This window comes from Lethenteron reissneri, chromosome 62 (assembly GCF_015708825.2).
Source record: "Lethenteron reissneri isolate LAM-NWPU_2019-01 chromosome 62, ASM1570882v1, whole genome shotgun sequence".
NCBI lineage: Eukaryota > Metazoa > Chordata > Hyperoartia > Petromyzontiformes > Petromyzontidae > Lethenteron > Lethenteron reissneri.
In genome coordinates this window covers 5,798,108-5,814,563 of record NC_083840.1, presented here as the reverse complement: position 1 = coordinate 5,814,563, position 16,456 = coordinate 5,798,108, and the positions used below count along the sequence as shown (strand labels likewise).

At 54.4% G+C, this 16,456-nt stretch overlaps 1 protein-coding gene across 1 annotated transcript in view; it reads left to right on the top strand.

The window, feature by feature from the left end:
• The window catches only part of LOC133358489 (NXPE family member 3-like), a gene marked incomplete at its 3' end in the record, with an annotated part of 180,920 nt that extends 164,464 nt beyond the window's left edge, over positions 1-16,456 (top strand). Inside the window, exons 8-11 of the mRNA XM_061576826.1 lie at positions 13,323-13,399; positions 13,653-13,901; positions 15,366-15,697; positions 16,211-16,456. Of these exons, the coding sequence (XP_061432810.1) occupies positions 13,323-13,399; positions 13,653-13,901; positions 15,366-15,697; positions 16,211-16,456 (904 nt within the window). The remainder of the gene's footprint in view (positions 1-13,322; positions 13,400-13,652; positions 13,902-15,365; positions 15,698-16,210) is intronic.

Here is a 16,456-nt window from a genome sequence, read left to right as displayed (position 1 = left end):
ACAGCACGATTGCTGCATCAAGTAAAGAGAAATTCCAATAAAACCGTCCTAGTAAAGCGATGGGTATGACCTTGTTATCTCGGCATCTCTTGAGGAAGGCCAGCGTCTCGAGAAGCTGTGACTTCTTGTCTCGTTGTCTGTTAAAAACTCAGATAGGTGGAATTCCTCCCCGGAGAGGTTGTTCTCAAGTTCCACACGGTGATGATGATGAGTTACTTCGTTGAGCTATCATTGGTGACGGCCAGGTGGCTTCTGATGGAGAACTACACAGTTCCGTGGGCCTTGCCTGGTATAGTAAAGATTGTTTCTAGTTTAGTTTGAGGTGTTTCACGGCTCCGGGTATGGGAAACGCTCCTCAAATCGACTCTGTTTGGGTGAAGTGTCATCTTAAGAGCATTTCTCAGAGGCCTTCATGCAGCAGTGGGTAGACCATTCCTGCTGCTGCTGACTATGATGATGATGATGCTGCTGACGATGATGATGACGATAATGATGATGCTGACGACGCCGGCAAAACAGAGAGAAGGCCACCTTGACAAGGGATAAAGACAAAGATCCCCCGTGTAGCCTTCAGTGAATGGGTGAGCGAGTGAATGAGTGAATGGGTTAGCGAATGAATGAGGGAATGGGTGAGCGATTGAATGAATGAGTGGGTGAGTGAGCGAGTGAGTGAATGGGTGAGCGAGTGAATGAGTGAGTGAATGTGTGAGCGATTGAGTGGGTGAGTGAGTTAGTGAATGGGTGAGCGATTGAGTAAGTGAGTGAATGTGTGAGCGATTGAGTGAATGAGTGGGTGAGTGAGTTAGTGAATGGGTGAGCGATTGAGTGAATGAGTGGGTGAGCGAGTGAATGAGTGAATGGGTGAGCGATAGAGTGAATGAGTGGGTGAGTGAATGAGTGGGTGAGTGAATGGGTGAGCGATTGCGGGAATGAGTGAGTGAATGAGTGAGCGATTGAGTGAATGAGTGGGTGAGTGAGCGAGTGAATGGGTGAGCGAGTGAGTGAGCGATTGAGTGAGTGGGTGGGTGAGTGAATGAGTGGGTGAGTGAGTTAGTGAATGGGTGAGCAATTGAGTGAATGAGTGGGTGAGTGAGTGAATGTGTGAGCGATTGAGTGAATGAGTGAGTGAATGAGTGAGCGATTGAATGAGTGGGTGAGTGAATGGGTGAGCGATTGAGTGAGTGAATGAGTGAGCGATTGAGTGAATGAGTGGGTGAGTGAGTGAGTGAATGGGTGAGCGATAGAATTAGTGAGTGGGTGAGTGAGTGAGTGAGTGAATGGGTGAGCGGGTTTGAGGATTGATGCTCATCTCCCGGTCGTAATCTTTGTTATCACTCAACGAGAAACACGCCGCGCAGACGTTTGCATCTCCATCCGCGCGCGCAGGCGTGAACGCACGCGTGCAGGCGTGGTGCTGGCCACCCACCCCCTCGCGTGCCGTGCCGGCCTTCATAGGTGCTCGCTAACAGCATTTGTCCCTACAGTCTGTTAAGGTTATATGGGGGATCTTTGTCTTTGAGGGTGTGGAGAGGTGAGTCTGTGGGTCTCTGTGTGAGTCTGTGGGTCTCTGTGAGTCTGTGGGTCTCTGTGAGAGTCTTTGGGTCTCTGTGTGAGTCTGTGGGTCTCTGTGTGAGTCTATGGGTCTCTGTGTGAGTCTATCGGTCTCTCTATGAGTCTGTGGGTCTCTGTGTGAGTCTGTGGGCCTCTGAGTCTGTGGGTCTCTGTAAATGTCTGTGGGTCTTTATGTGAGTCTGTGGGTCTCTATGTGAGTCTGTGGGTCTCTATGTGAGTCTATGGGTCTCTATGTGAGTCTATGGGTCTCTGTGTAAGTCTATGGGTCTCTGTGTGAGTCTGTGGGTCTCTGTGTAAGTCTATGGGTCTCTGTGTAAGCCTATGGGTCTCTGTGTGAGTCTATGGGTCTCTATGTGAGTCTGTGGGTCTCTGTGTGAGTCTATCGGTTTCTCTGCGAGTCTGTGGGTCTCTGTCAGTATGTTGAACTTCTTTCGCACCGTACGTAGCCAACCGCGTGAATCGGGGGGTGCGGGGATGGGGGGGGGGGGGCAACAAACTAAACACAACAACAACAACAACGAGCAGTTCTAAAGAAATGAGTTTATCAACCTCGATAATGATAATGATTTCAAAGCGAAGCTACCAGTGGCTTCTGGCATCGGAAGGGAAGAGCGTGGTGTGTGTGTATAAAGAGTCGGCGCATCGAGACCCATAGACTCGCACAGAGACCCATAGATTCGCACAGAGACCCATAGATTCGCACAGAGACCCATAGATTCGCACAGAGACCCATAGATTCGCACAGAGACCCATAGACTTACATAGAGACCTGTAGACTCACACAGAGACCCATAAACTCGCATAGAGACCCATAGACTTGCATAGAGACCCATAGACTAGCACAGAGACCCGTAGACTCACACAGAGACCCATAAACTCGCATAGAGACCCATAAACTCGCATAGAGACCCGTAGACTTGCATAGAGACCCATAGACTCACACAGAGACCCATAGACTCACACAGAGACCCATAAACTCGCATAGAGACCCATAGACTTGCATAGAGACCCATAGACTAGCACAGAGACCCGTAGACTCACACAGAGACCCATAAACTCGCATAGAGACCCATAAACTCGCATAGAGACCCGTAGACTTGCATAGAGACCCATAGACTCGCACAGAGACCCATAGACTCACACAGAGACCCATAGACTCACACAGAGACCCATAGACTCGCACAGAGACCCATAGACTTGCATAGAGACCCATAGACTCGCATAGAGACACATCGACTGGCATAGAGACCCATAGACTCACACAGAGACCCATAGGCTCGCACAGAGACCCATAGACTCGCACAGAGACCCATAGACTTGCATAGAGACCCATAGACTCGCACAGAGACCCATCGACTCACACAGAGACCCATAGACCCACCCTTTGACTTTCAAGGAGACCCATAGACTCACAGATAGACCCGTAGACTCTCATAGAGACCCATAGAGACCCGCCTGTGGTTGAACTTGGTTCTCGAGGTTGGGTGGCGTTGCCAGGGTCAGTGCAGTCACCAATTCCTGCGGGAACAAAAACAAAAAAAATAAACCCCCATCAGATTAAAGTTTGCTCTCGTTACTTTATTTGCATAAATTCTAAGAGAATTGTCATGATCAGCTGGCCTGCCATGCGTGGAGCATTACTCCCATATGCTGGGGCGGTGTGAAAGTGCTGTTGAGTGAACCAGATGTCACTTGATTAAGATCTCGGACGCAGCTCTATGATAACCGCTTCCACGGGTTTTTATTCCGATTGGACCGGAGCATCACATGAAGGAGAAAGTGGTCTCAGTGGTAGTTCTGTGATGTACGCTTCTGCTGGGTTTTCTGTTTTCCGTGTGGATCGGAGCGTCACATGAAGGAGAAAGTGGTCTCAGTGGTAGTTCTGTGATGTACGCTTCTGCTGGGTTTTCTGTTTTCCGTGTGGATCGGAGCGTCACATGAAGGAGAAAGTGGTCTCAGTGGTAGTTCTGTGATGTCCGCTTCTGCTGGGTTTTCTGTTCCGATTGGATCGGAGCATCACTTGTAGGAGAAAGTGGTCTCAGTGGTAGTTCTGTGATGTCCGCTTTTGCTGGATTTCCGTTCCGAGTGGATCGGAGCGTCACCTGAAGGAGAAAGTGGTCTCAGTGGTAGTTCTGTGATGTTCGCTTCTGCTGGGTTTCCGTTCCGAGTGGATCGGAGCGTCACCTGAAGGAGAAAGTGGTCTCAGTTGTAGTTCTGTGATGTCCGCTTCTGCTGGTTCTGTTCTGATTGGACCGGAGCATCACCTGAAGGAGAAAGTGGTCTCAGTTGTAGTTCTGTGTTGTCCGCTTCTGCTGGTTCTGTTCTGATTGGACCGGAGCATCACCTGAAGGAGAAAGTGGTCTCAGCGGTAGTTCTGTGATGTCCGCCTCCGCGGGCTCCGTTCCGATTGGATCGGAGCATCACCTGAAGGAGAAAGTGGTCTCAGCGGTAGTTCTGTGATGTCCGCCTCCGCGGGCTCCGTTCCGATTGGATCGGAGCATCACCTGAAGGAGAAAGTGGTCTCAGCGGTAGTTCTGTGATGTCCGCCTCCGCGGGCTCGCGCCGCTCTTCGGGGACTTCCCAACGGATTTCCGATCTCGCGACGTCAACAGCGGCGCAAGTGGCATGATAATTGGTGGCACAAAATCTGCAAGAAAAATATTTTTTTTAAGCTCTGGGAGTGCGATCATTTTAACGATTCGCGCGCGGGCAGATCCTTGGTCCGGTTTCGACACGCGGTGTCTCGTCAGCAGAGCCAGGTTCGCGTGAATCGCTGCTGGCTAAACTGCCCAGGTGCTTAGAGGCAAGGATCAGTCCAGCATTCAGTGTGTTCATCAGCAGGGTCGGGGTCCCTTGCTTCAATGCCGGTTGAACCGGCGGACGTTCATGGGCAAGAACTGGTTTCCACATTCAGTGTGTTCATCAGCAGGGTCGGGGTCCCTTGCCTCAATGCCGGTTGAACCGGCGGACGTTTTTTTTTGCGAGGATCTTCACTTGGAGACACGGGGGTCAAGGTTCATTGCCTAAACTACCCAGTGCATAACACGAGACAATTTCCATCCTGACTCAAGACTTTTGGATGAAGTTGCATTGGCTTTTCTTCGTTTTCTTCTCTCGTAGCCTCGGCGTTGTAGGAAGGCCCCCGCACGGCCTCGCACGGCGGGGCGCGTCAAAAGAGAAAACGCGTGGCGATCACAACGCTTCATTTTATTGTTTAATTAAATCCTTTATATTAAGTTCGCTTGCTTGCTTGCTTGCTTAGGACCGTGCAAACCTTTCGGTCGTTGTTTAACCCACTTCCCGTGATCCAATCGAGCTGACATTTTGCACACAGACTCGTTGTGCGAGACAATTAATGTTCGTCAAAATTTTTTTCCAAAATTTGACACTGTTTAGGGAAAACAAATTAAATATTTAATTACCAATTGTTTAATACTACAGACAATCATCTTACCCATAGGTGGCAGCCATCTCAAGCCAGAGGACGAGAGGACTCTAGCCGCCACGCATATAAAGGATTTAGAGTGAAAAACTTTGTTTTTACGGGTTATACTTATTTTCACTCGAAGACAAAGGCTCCCTCCCCCCACCTCCACTGTGTGAACAGACTGGAGGGGCAAGCGCTGTTAGCGAGTAGCACCTATGAAGGCCACGCCCGACCACCTTTGTCTCCCGAGTGGCGATGTTTACACATCGCACCAGGTACTCAGGGGAGGACCGGTTCAGATAATCGTCACCGGTGTTGGCCGTGAGCGGGAATTGAATTCGGGTCGCCAGGTTTGTAGCGCAGCGTAGCGCTGACCACTACACTACTGCTCCCCCACACAAAGACAAAGATCCCCCATATAGCCTTAACAGACTGTAGGGGCAAGTGCTGTTAGCGAGCACCTATGAAGGCCGCAACCGTACACGAGGGGGTGGGTGGCCAGCACCACGCCCGACCGCCTTTGTCTCCCTAGTGGTGATGTTTACACACCGCACCAGGTACTCATTTGAGGCTGAGTCGACCTAGGGGAGGCCCAGGACCGGTTCAGATAATCGCCACTGGTGTTGGCTGTGAGCGGGAATCGAACTCGGGTCGCCGGGTTCATAGTGCAGCGCGCTAACCACTACACTATCGCTCCCCACACACACACACTGACACACAGACACATACACAGTGACTCACACACACAACAACAACAACCGCCATTCGCCACTAAGTGGCGGTGACGTCACCACAACGCTTGTGCCAGGCCACGTGCACCTTGAGGCCACGTGAAGTGTCGAACGCCCGCTGGCAGGAGGTCACGGGGCAGACCCAGCAGGTACCATGGGTCGATTGACTGAGATGACCGAGACGACTGGCTGATGCACCACCTGTGCCCCCCACTGTGCCAACTTGCTACGCTTTAGCCACCCGGCGCTCCGCTCGTTGTTGTGAGCGTCGCTCCTCCGCCCTCCGTTGTTGTTGGAGGGCGACTGCCTCCAACTGCCCAGTAGCGTCCTTCACGAGCCTCCTCCTCCGCTGAGGTCGATCTTGACACCGCTGGTATTGGTAATGAGACCCCCTCTCCGACAGATCTCCGCCGCTAAACTCCACGCGTGTCGCATCGTCACGCCACGGGCACGCGTGTCGCATTGTCACGCCACGGGCACGCGTGTCGTGTACGTTGGACGTCGTCTCCTTCGGTGCCACCTCACGTAGGGGAAGATCGACAAAGTAAAAGCACGCGCACGCACAAAGTTGTCGCTTCATGAAATTACTTTTCAAGCCGGACATGGAAGAGGGATTGCTCCCAGTTTCTCCCCGATGTCGACGGCGTGGCAGAAGAGCGACCCAGCAGCTCCGCGGGTCCTCACAAACCTGGCACAATACAGACGTGTTGTCGAGATCCATGTCAGGAAGAACACGCAAGAAAAATGGTCGCTTAAGGCGATGCTGCATGCGGGCGCGTGCCATGTGTCGTGTGTCACGTGCTGTGTGTCACGTGCTGTGTGCTGTGTGTCACGTGCTGTGTGTCATGTTTCACATGCCGTGTGTCACGTGCTGTGTCACGTGCTGTGTGCCGTGTGTCACGTGCTGTGTGTCACGTGCTGTGTGCCGTGTGTCACGTGCCGTGTGTCACGTGCTGTGTCACGTGCCGTGTGCCACGTGCTGTGTGCCGTGTGTCACGTGCTGTGTGCCGTGTGTCACGTGCTGTGTGCCGTGTGTCACGTGCTGTGTGCCGTGTGCCACGTGCTGTGTGCCGTGTGTCACGTGCTGTGTCACGTGCCGTGTGTCACGTGCTGTGTGCCGTGTGTCACGTGCCGTGTGCTGTGTGTCACGTGCCGTGTGTCACGTGCTGTGTGCCGTGTGTCACGTGCTGTGTGTCACGTGTCGTGTGTCATGTGCCGTGTGTCACGTGCCGTGTGTCACGTGCCGTGTGTCGTGTGTCACGTGCCGTGTGTCACGTGCTGTGTGCTGTGTGTCACGTGCTGTGTGTCATGTTTCACATGCCGTGTGTCACGTGCTGTGTCACGTGCTGTGTGCCGTGTGTCACGTGCTGTGTGTCACGTGCTGTGTGCCGTGTGTCACGTGCCGTGTGTCACGTGCTGTGTCACGTGCCGTGTGCCGTGTGCCACGTGCTGTGTGCCGTGTGTCACGTGCTGTGTGCCGTGTGTCACGTGCCGTGTGTCACGTGCTGTGTCACGTGCCGTGTGCCACGTGCTGTGTGCCGTGTGTCACGTGCTGTGTGCCGTGTGTCACGTGCTGTGTGCCGTGTGTCACGTGCTGTGTGCCGTGTGCCATGTGCTGTGTGCCGTGTGTCACGTGCTGTGTGCCGTGTGTCACGTGCTGTGTCACGTGCCGTGTGTCACGTGCTGTGTGCCGTGTGTCACGTGCCGTGTGCTGTGTGTCACGTGCCGTGTGTCACGTGCTGTGTGCCGTGTGTCACGTGCCGTGTATCACGTGTTGTGTCACGTGCCGTGTGTCACGTGCCGTGTGTCGTGTGTCACGTGCCGTGTGTCACGTGCCGTGTGTCACGTGTCACGTGCCGTGTGTCACGTGCCGTGTGTCACGTGCCGTGCCGTGTGTCACGTGCCGTGTGTCACGTGCCGTGTGCCACGTGCTGTGTGCCGTGTGTCACGTGCCGTGTGTCACGTGCCGTGTGCCGTGTGTCACGTGCCGTGTGTCACGTGCTGTGTGCCGTGTGTCACGTGCCGTGTATCACGTGCTGTGTCACGTGCCGTGTGTCACGTGCCGTGTGTCACGTGCCGTGTGTCGTGTGTCACGTGCCGTGTGTCACGTGCCGTGTGTCACGTGCTGTGTGTCGTGTGTCATGTGCCGTGTGTCACGTGCCGTGTGTCACGTGCCGTGTGTCGTGTGTCACGTGCCGTGTGTCACGTGCCGTGTGTCACGTGTCACGTGCCGTGTGTCACGTGCCGTGTGTCACGTGCCGTGCCGTGTGTCACGTGCCGTGTGTCACGTGCCGTGTGTCACGTGTTGTGTGCCGTGTGCCACGTGCTGTGTGCCGTGTGTCACGTGCCGTGTGTCACGTGCCGTGTGTCACGTGCTGTGTGCCGTGTGCCACGTGCTGTGTGCCGTGTGTCACGTGCCGTGTGTCACGTGCCGTGCCGTGTGTCACGTGCCGTGTGTCACGTGCCGTGTGTCACGTGCCGTGTGCCACGTGCCGTGTGCCGTGTGTCACGTGCCGTGTCACGTGCCGTGTGCCACGTGCTGTGTGCCGTGTGTCACGTGCCGTGTGTCACGTGCTGTGTCACGTGCCGTGTCACGTGCTGTGTGTCACGTGCCGTGTCACGTGCTGTGTGCCGTGTGTCACGTGCCGTGTCACGTGCTGTGTGTCACGTGCTGTGTGCCGTGTGTCACGTGCCGTGTGTCACGTGCTGTGTCACGTGCCGTGTGTCACGTGCCGTGTTCCGGGTGCTGCCCCAGGACTTGTGTCCGCGCCGCGCTCCGCCGATTTGCTTGCGAAGTGGAGCGCCGTCTCGTGTGCCATGCAAATGTGCGGCGCACGCACGGAGCGTGCTGCCAGGGGGGGGGGGGGGGGGGGTCAATGGGTGTCACCAACCCACCCTGACCCCTCTCACTCACCTGTGCCACCCACCCGGTCCCCAGCTGATTCGCCCCCATCGCGTCACCTAAATATTCTCTCCCTCTTGTAAATCTGTCTATGTCCCTCTCGGCACCTCACGGGGTTTTGCCGCGCGGGCAACATTTGCATCGCCCCCCCCCACGGAGGTCCTGCGATAATCTCTCCCCCCCCCCCCTTTTTTTGCTTTGCCTTTTGCGGTCTCGTCTCGAAATTCCACGCACCAACATATTTATGGAGAGAGAAAGAGAGATGATGATGGAGATTCCAAGTAATATTCAGGTTTGTTGGAGGGCGACGGTGGATCACGTTTCAGGGGTGATTTGCATCTGGGGGGGGCGGGGGGTGGGGGGGGGGCGCGTGGTGAAAAGACGCGCAGGTCACGTGCACAGAGAAACTGGGTCACGTAGAGAGTCGTAGACTCGCACAGAGACCCGTAGACTCACACAGAGACTCGTAGACTCGCACAGAGACCCGTAGACTCGCACAGAGACCCGTAGACTCGCACAGAGACCCGTAGACTCACACAGAGACTCGTAGACTCACATAGAGACCCATAGACTCACACAGAGACTCGTAGACTCACATAGAGACTCGTAGACTCGCACAGAGACCCGTAGACTCGCACAGAGACCCATAGACTCGCACAGAGACCCATAGACTCAAATAGAGACCCATAGACTCACATAGAGACTCATAGACTCACATAGAGACCCACATAGACTCACACAGAGACTCATAGACTCACATTGAGACCCGTAGACTCACACAGAGACTCATAGACTCACATAGAGACTCGTAGACTCGCACAGAGACCCATAGACTCACACAGAGACTCAGACTCATATAGAGACCCATAGACTTGCACAGAGACCCATATACTCAAATAGAGACCCGTAGACTCACACAGAGACTCATAGACTCACACAGAGACTCATAGACTCATATAGAGACCCATAGACTCACACAGAGACCCATAGACTCGCACAGAGACCCATAGACTCACATAGAAACTCGTAGACTCACAGAGACGATATGAGTCTATGTGTATCTCTGTTGGTCTCTATGTATCTCTATGAGTGTCTTAGTATCTCTGTGGGCCTCTGTTTATCTCTCTGTGTTAGTTTATTTAGTTTTGAAACCGCAGCAGATTTAGTTTGGGAGGGAGAGTGTGATTGAGATCTTGGAACGCTCCACGTCCTGCAGTTTGCATCTCAGACGGAGTTTGCCAAGCGCAGAGAATTTACGATATCTATCTTGATGCCACGGTGGCTAGGAGATGTTGACTACCTCGCCTGGTATACAGGAGGTCGTGGGTTCGATCCCGACACTGAAGCTTGCTGCTGTGTATGTGGAGTTTGCGTGTCTCTCTCATCATCATCATCATCACCACGGTGGCTAGGAGATGTTAACTACCTCGCCTGGTATACAGGAGGTCGTGGGTTCGATCCCGACACTGAAGCTTGCTGCTGTGTATTTGGAGTTTGCGTGTCTCTCTCTCATCATCATCACGGTGGCTAGGAGATGTTAACTACCTCGCCTGGTATACAGGAGGTCGTGGGTTCGATCCCGACCCTGACGCCTGCTGCTGTGTATTTGGAGTTTCCGTGTCTCTCTCATCATCATCACGGTGGCTAGGAGATGTTAACTAACTCGCCTGGTCTACAGGAGGTCGTGGTTTCGATCCCGACCCTGAAGCTTGCTGCTGTATATTTGGAGTTTGCGTCTCTCTCTCTCATCATCATCATCACGGTGGCTAGGAGATGCTAACCACCTCGCCTGGTGTACAGGAGGTCGTGGTTTCGATCCCGACCCTGACGCCTGCTGCTGTATATTTGGAGTTTGCGTGTCTCTCTCATCATCATCACGGTGGCTAGGAGATGTTAACTACCTCGCCTGGTCTACAGGAGGTCGTGGGTTCGATCCCGACCCTGACGCCTGCTGCTGTGTATTTGGAGTTTGCGTGTCTCTCTCTCATCATCATCATCACGGTGGCTAGGAGATGCTAACCACCTCGCCTGGTCTACAGGAGGTCGTGGGTTCGATCCCGACCCTGACGCCTGCTGCTGTGTATTTGGAGTTTGCGTGTCTCTCTCATCATCATCACGGTGGCTAGGAGATGCTAACCACCTCGCCTGGTATACAGGAGGTCGTGGGTTCGATCCCGACCCTGACGCCTGCTGCTGTGTATTTGGAGTTTGCGTCTCTCTCTCTCATCATCATCACGGTGGCTAGGAGATGCTAACTAACTCGCCTGGTGTACAGGAGGTCGTGGGTTCGATCCCGACCCTGAAGCTTGCTGCTGTATATTTGGAGTTTCCGTGTCTCTCTCATCATCATCACGGTGGCTAGGAGATGCTAACCACCTCGCCTGGTATACAGGAGGTCGTGGGTTCGATCCCGACACTGAAGCTTGCTGCTGTATATTTGGAGTTTGCGTCTCTCTCTCTCATCATCATCACGGTGGCTAGGAGATGTTGATTACCTCGCCTGGTGTACAGGAGGTCGTGGGTTCGATCCCGACCCTGACGCCTGCTGCTGTGTATTTGGAGTTTGCGTGTCTCTCTCTCATCATCATCACGGTGGCTAGGAGATGTTGACTACCTCGCCTGGTGTGTACAGGAGGTCGTGGGTTCGATCCCGACACTGAAGCCTGCTGCTGTATATTTAGAGTTTGCGTGTCTCTCTCTCATCATCATCATCACGGTGGCTAGGAGATGTTGACTACCTCGCCTGGTCTACAGGAGGTCGTGGGTTCGATCCCGACCCTGACGCCTGCTGCTGTGTATTTGGAGTTTGCGTGTCTCTCTCTCATCATCATCACGGTGGCTAGGAGATGTTAACTACCTCGCCTGTTCTACAGGAGGCCGTGGGTTCGATCCCGACATTGACGCCTGCTGCTGTATATTTGGAGTTTGCGTGTCTCTCTCATCATCATCATCATCACCACGGTGGCTAGGAGATGTTAACTACCTCGCCTGGTATACAGGAGGTCGTGGGTTCGATCCCGACACTGAAGCTTGCTGCTGTATATTTGGAGTTTGCGTCTCTCTCTCTCATCATCATCACGGTGGCTAGGAGATGTTGACTACCTCGCCTGGTGTACAGGAGGTCGTGGGTTCGATCCCGACCCTGACGCCTGCTGCTGTGTATTTGGAGTTTGCGTGTCTCTCTCTCATCATCATCACGGTGGCTAGGAGATGTTGACTACCTCGCCTGGTGTGTACAGGAGGTCGTGGGTTCGATCCCGACACTGAAGCCTGCTGCTGTATATTTAGAGTTTGCGTGTCTCTCTCTCATCATCATCACGGTGGCTAGGAGATGTTGACTACCTCGCCTGGTCTACAGGAGGTCGTGGGTTCGATCCCGACCCTGACGCCTGCTGCTGTGTATTTGGAGTTTGCGTGTCTCTCTCTCATCATCATCATCACGGTGGCTAGGAGATGTTGACTACCTCGCCTGGCCTACAGGAGGTCGTGGGTTCGATCCCGACCCTGACGCCTGCTGCTGTATATTTGGAGTTTGCGTGTCTCTCTCTCATCATCATCACGGTGGCTAGGAGATGTTGACTACCTCGCCTGGCCTACAGGAGGTCGTGGGTTCGATCCCGACCCTTACGCCTGCTGCTGTGTATTTGGAGTTTGCGTGTCTCTCTCCCCGTGGTCGTGTGGATTTGTCTCCGAGTCCTCCGGCTTTCCCCGCCACGTTTAGAATGAACGCCACGTGTTGAGAGTATCCGGCTGCTGCTACAAAATGTCCACGTGATGGCGGTGACGGTGATGAGCCACGTTCGATGACCCATCACTCGTGATGGGTCAGGGTCGCTTCTGAAAAATAGCTACGTAGGGGCCTTGCACCTGGTAGAATAAACAAAATAGTTTGCCCCAACAGTCTGCTAAGGCTACCTGGGGGATCTTTGTCTTTGTGTGTGCGCATTGCTACTTGCTAACAGCACTTGCCCCAACAGTCTGCTAAGGCTACCTGGGGGATCTTTGTCTTTGTGTGTGCGTTGCTACTCGCTAACAGCACTTGCCCCAACAGTCTGCTAAGGCTACCTGGGGGATCTTTGTCTTTGTGTGTGCGCTGCTACTCGCTAACAGCACTTGCCCCAACAGTCTGCTAAGGCTACCTGGGGGATCTTTGTCTTTGTGTGTGCGCTGCTACTCGCTAACAGCACTTGCCCCAACAGTCTGCCAAGGCTACCTGGGGGATCTTTGTCTTTGTGAGTGAGTTCGCTGCTACTCGCTAACAGCACTTGCCCCAACAGTCTGCTAAGGCTACCTGGGGGATCTTTGTCTTTGTGTGTGCGTTGCTACTCGCTAACAGCACTTGCCCCAACAGTCTGCTAAGGCTACCTGGGGATCTTTGTCTTTGTGTGTGCGCTGCTACTCGCTAACAGCACTTGCCCCAACAGTCTGCTAAGGCTACCTGGGGGATCTTTGTCTTTGTGTGTGCGTTGCTACTCGCTAACAGCACTTGCCCCAACAGTCTGCTAAGGCTACCTGGGGGATCTTTGTCTTTGTTGTGCGTTGCTACTCGCTAACAGCACTTGCCCCAACAGTCTGCTAAGGCTACCTGGGGGATCTTTGTCTTTGTTGTGCGTTGCTATTCGCTAACAGCACTTGCCCCAACAGTCTGCTAAGGCTACGCGGGGGATCTTTGTCTTTGTGTGCGTGTTAGTGGCGTGAACTTGAGAACTCCAATTCCCGTGCTGGGCTCGGACCGGATCACCGTTCATCTTCGCGTGCCGCACCCTGGTGAGCACACAGGCAAAGGTCCCCCAGGTAGCCTTGAACAGCCTCGCGAAGCAGCGCCTCTGAAGGCCGGCATGGCTGCTTGTGTTGTGGTTATTGCAAACATGATGCCTTGTACAAAGGCGTCAGTTTTTGTACCAGTTGAAAGGGTAAAAACACATCACTACATTTTGCCGCTGCTAAAGGAGACGTCTCATAGTGTAAGTGTTACGGCTACACGGGGGGTGGTGTTGGTGTTTGCGTGTGTCCTTGACAGACACGGGCAGACCTCATCACCATCCACCTCCACCTCCACCACGTCGTCACCGGCTCCCCGTGTGCTCCCCGGGGCCCCCACCTGAGTACGGATACTTCCTGCGTGGCGATTGGCTGCAGCCGTCGTGCCGTTCCCTGCGGTTCAGGCGCCCGGAGCGGGTGGCTCGCTGCCTGGCGGGGAAGAGGGTTCACCTCGTCGGGGACTCGAACGTGCGCCAGTGGTTCGAGCACCTCGTGGACTTCGTGCCCAGTGAGTGGAAAACGCGGCAAGGCCTGGGTTCGAGTCCAGACTGTGGTGTGCTTTCTCTGTCTGAGTGGGGTTGGTGCCTTGTACCCCATAGCCCCCTTGAATGTAGAGTGAGTGTGTGTCGGTGTGTGTGAGTGTGTGTGTGAGAGTGAGTGACTGTGTGAGTGAGAGTGAGTATGTGTGTGTGTGAGTGAGTGAGTGTGTGTGAGAGTGTGAGTGTGTGTGAGAGTGAGTGAGTGTGTGAGAGTCGGTGTGAGTGTGTGAGTGTGTGCGAGTGTGTGAGAGTGTGTGTGAGAGTGTGATTGTGAGTGAGTGAGTGATTGTGAGTATGTGAGTGTGTGAGTGTGTGAGTGTGAGTGAGTGATTGTGTGTGAGAGTGAGTGAGAGTGTGTGAGAGTCGGTGTGAGTGTGTGTGTGTGAGAGTGTGTGTGTGAGAGTGTGATAGTGTGTGAGAGTGTGTGAGAGTCGGTGTGAGTGTGTGTGTGTGAGAGTGTGTGTGTTAGAGTGTATGAGAGTGAGTGCAAGTGTGTGAGTGTGTGTGAGTGCAAGTGTGAGTGTATGAGAGTGAGTGTATGAGTGTGAGTGAGTGTGCGTGTGAGAGTGTGTGAGTGAGTGTGAGTGCAAGTGTGAGTGTATGAGAGTGAGTGCAAGTGTGTGAGAGTGTGTGAGTGTGTGTGAGTGCAAGTGTGAGTGTATGAGAGTGAGTGTATGAGTGTGAGTGAGTGTGCGTGTGAGAGTGTGTGAGTGAGTGTGAGTGCGAGTGTGAGTGTATGAGAGTGAGTGCAAGTGTGAGTGAGTGTGTGAGTGAGTGTGTGAGTGAGTGTGTGAGTGAGTGTGTGAGTGAGTGAGTGTGTGAGTGAGTGTGTGAGTGAGTGAGTGTGTGAGTGAGTGTGTGAGTGAGTGTGTGAGTGAGTGAGTGTGTGAGTGAGTGTGTGAGTGAGTGAGTGTGTGAGTGAGTGAGTGAGTGTGTGAGTGAGTGTGTGAGTGAGTGTGTGAGTGAGTGAGTGTGTGAGTGAGTGTGTGAGTGAGTGAGTGTGTGAGTGAGTGTGTGAGTGTGTGAGTGTGTGAGTGAGTGAGTGAGTGTGTGAGAGTGAGTGCAGTTTGTATTCTCCCCCTGCTCTGCATGAGCGAACGTCGCCCCATCGTCACGGCGACGATGCCGAGGCTGCTCCACTGTAGCCGGGACGACGAGGAGAAGGAGTCGTCGGTAAAGAAGAAGGCGTCATCGAGTTCTAGATTTGAAGCTTTCGTGACTGCAACGATTCATATTCTTAGGTTTTTTCGGTAAAGTCACGTAGGTAAAAAATTTAAATTAATAAAAGTAAAATAAAAAAATTAAAATAAAATAAAAAAATCACGACGTTTCGGAGGCAACACAAGCTTCCGTCTTCAGGTGGAACCGTCACAGCCACGACTGGTATATATATGGAGTCTTAACAACTCGCCCCCCGCCCGCCCATCACGCAGCTCTCCGCCAGGTCCCGACCGGCGCCCCCCTCAGCACGGGCCCCCTGCTAGCGGTGGACGCGTCGCGCTCCACGTCGCTGCGCTACCACTGCCACGGCCCCCCAATCCGCTTCACCGGGGTGCCCGCCGACACGCTGCGATGGGAGGCGCCGCGGTTGGCGCGCCTGGAGGGCGGCCGCGGCTGCGTGGTGGCGCTGTCGCTGGGCGCGCACTTCACCAGCTTCCCGCTGGGGGTGTTCGTGCGCAGGGCGCGGGCGCTGGGGCGGGCGCTGGGCTCCCTGCTGGCGCGTGAGCCGGGCACCGTCGTGGTGGTGCGCACCGCCAACACGCAGGTGTGTGTGTGTACGTGTGTGCGTGTACATGTGTGTGTGCATGTACACGTGTGTGTGTACGCGTACGTGTGTGTACGTGTACACGTGTGTGTACACGTGTGTGTGTGTGTACGTGTGTGCGTGTACATGTGTGTGTGCATGTACACGTGTGTGTGTGTGCGTACGCGTGTGTGTGTGTACGCGTGTGTGTGTGTACGCGTGTGTGTGTGTACGCGTGTGTGTGTACGCGTGTGTGTGTGTACGCGTGTGTGCGTACACGTGTGTGTGTGTACACGTGTATGTGTACTAGTGTCTGTGTACACGTGTGTGTGTGTACACGTGTGCGTGTGTACACGTGTGTGTGTGTGTACACGTGTATGTGTACTAGTGTGTGTGTACACGTGTGTGTGTGCGGGGAGCGGTAGTGTAGCGGTTAGCGCGCTGCGCTATGAACATGGTGACCCGGGTTCGAATCTTGCTCGCGGCCAACACCCAGGGTGTCTCGTCTAAACTCCCCCCCCCCCCTCCCCGTAGGCGCAGTCGGTGCAGCTGGCGCCCTACGGCAGCGACTGGCTGGCGCGCCAGCAGAACGTGGCCCTGCGGCGGCTGCTGTCGGGCCTGCCGCTGGGCTGGGTGGACGCCTGGGCCATGAACGTGGCCCACTCGGGGCCGCCCCGACTCCACCCGGAGGCCGCCATCGTGCACCTGCAAGTGGAGGCGATGCTCTCGTACGCGTGCCCAGACATGGACGACGAGGAGGACGATGAGGAGGAGGAGTTG